Consider the following 768-nt stretch of genomic DNA (forward strand, 5'->3'; position numbering starts at 1 on the left):
AAAAAAAAAAAAAAAAAAAAAAAAAAAAAAAAAAAAAAAAAAAAAAAAAAAAAAAAAAAAAACAGAAAAGTAGATAGATAGAGAAAGGGAGAGAATTGCGGTTCGTTGATCGATCGATCAGCAAAATTCCTTCCGGTTCACATTTTCTTTCTCTTTCTCGCTGCAGATTTTGATTGAGAAAGCGGAGGAAGAAAAAAAAAACCAGTTTAGGGTTAAATTTTCCTTTTGTCTGTTTGTTTCTCGGGAAAATGGTGAGGGAATCGCCGAGAAAATGTTCGCATTGCGGATTAAACGGACATAATTCCCGAACGTGTAGTAATTTTTTGAAGGGGAATAATAATTATAGTAATAGTAGTTATTATTGCGTGAAGTTATTTGGAGTTAATTTAATGGAAAACAGAGACGAATCTATGAGGAAGAGTCTCAGCATGGGGAATTTGAATCTTCACTCCTGCAATAATGTTCTTGATCTTAATACCGCCGCCGCCGCCGCCGCCGCCGTGAACAACGTCGCCGATGATAATTCCGCCTCCGCCGACAACGCTGGGTATCTTTCCGATGGGTTTATTCATAACAAGAGACGCAAAGCCGCTCATGAGAGGAAGAAAGGTTCGTAAGCTCAAATTTTATTTTCTTTTATTAATTTTAATTTTTGGTTTAGTTTCTCCCATACTTTTTTTTTTTAATGGTAAGGATCCTTAATTATTGATTATCTACTCGAGTTTACTATATTTGTTCTTACAATTAGTAGTTTTTTTTTTTTTTTTT

At 34.2% G+C, this 768-nt stretch overlaps 1 protein-coding gene across 1 annotated transcript in view; it reads left to right on the forward strand.

Moving 5' to 3' along the window:
* Positions 1-66: 66 nt before the first annotated feature.
* Positions 67-768, forward strand: part of LOC111430782 (probable transcription factor At5g61620) — a 3,051-nt gene continuing 2,349 nt past the window's right edge. Inside the window, exon 1 of the mRNA XM_023067189.1 lies at positions 67-609. Coding sequence (XP_022922957.1) covers positions 249-609 — 361 coding nt within the window. The 5' untranslated portion in view covers positions 67-248. The remainder of the gene's footprint in view (positions 610-768) is intronic.

Source organism: Cucurbita moschata, unplaced genomic scaffold, assembly GCF_002738365.1.
Source record: "Cucurbita moschata cultivar Rifu unplaced genomic scaffold, Cmos_1.0 Cmo_Scf00034, whole genome shotgun sequence".
NCBI lineage: Eukaryota > Viridiplantae > Streptophyta > Magnoliopsida > Cucurbitales > Cucurbitaceae > Cucurbita > Cucurbita moschata.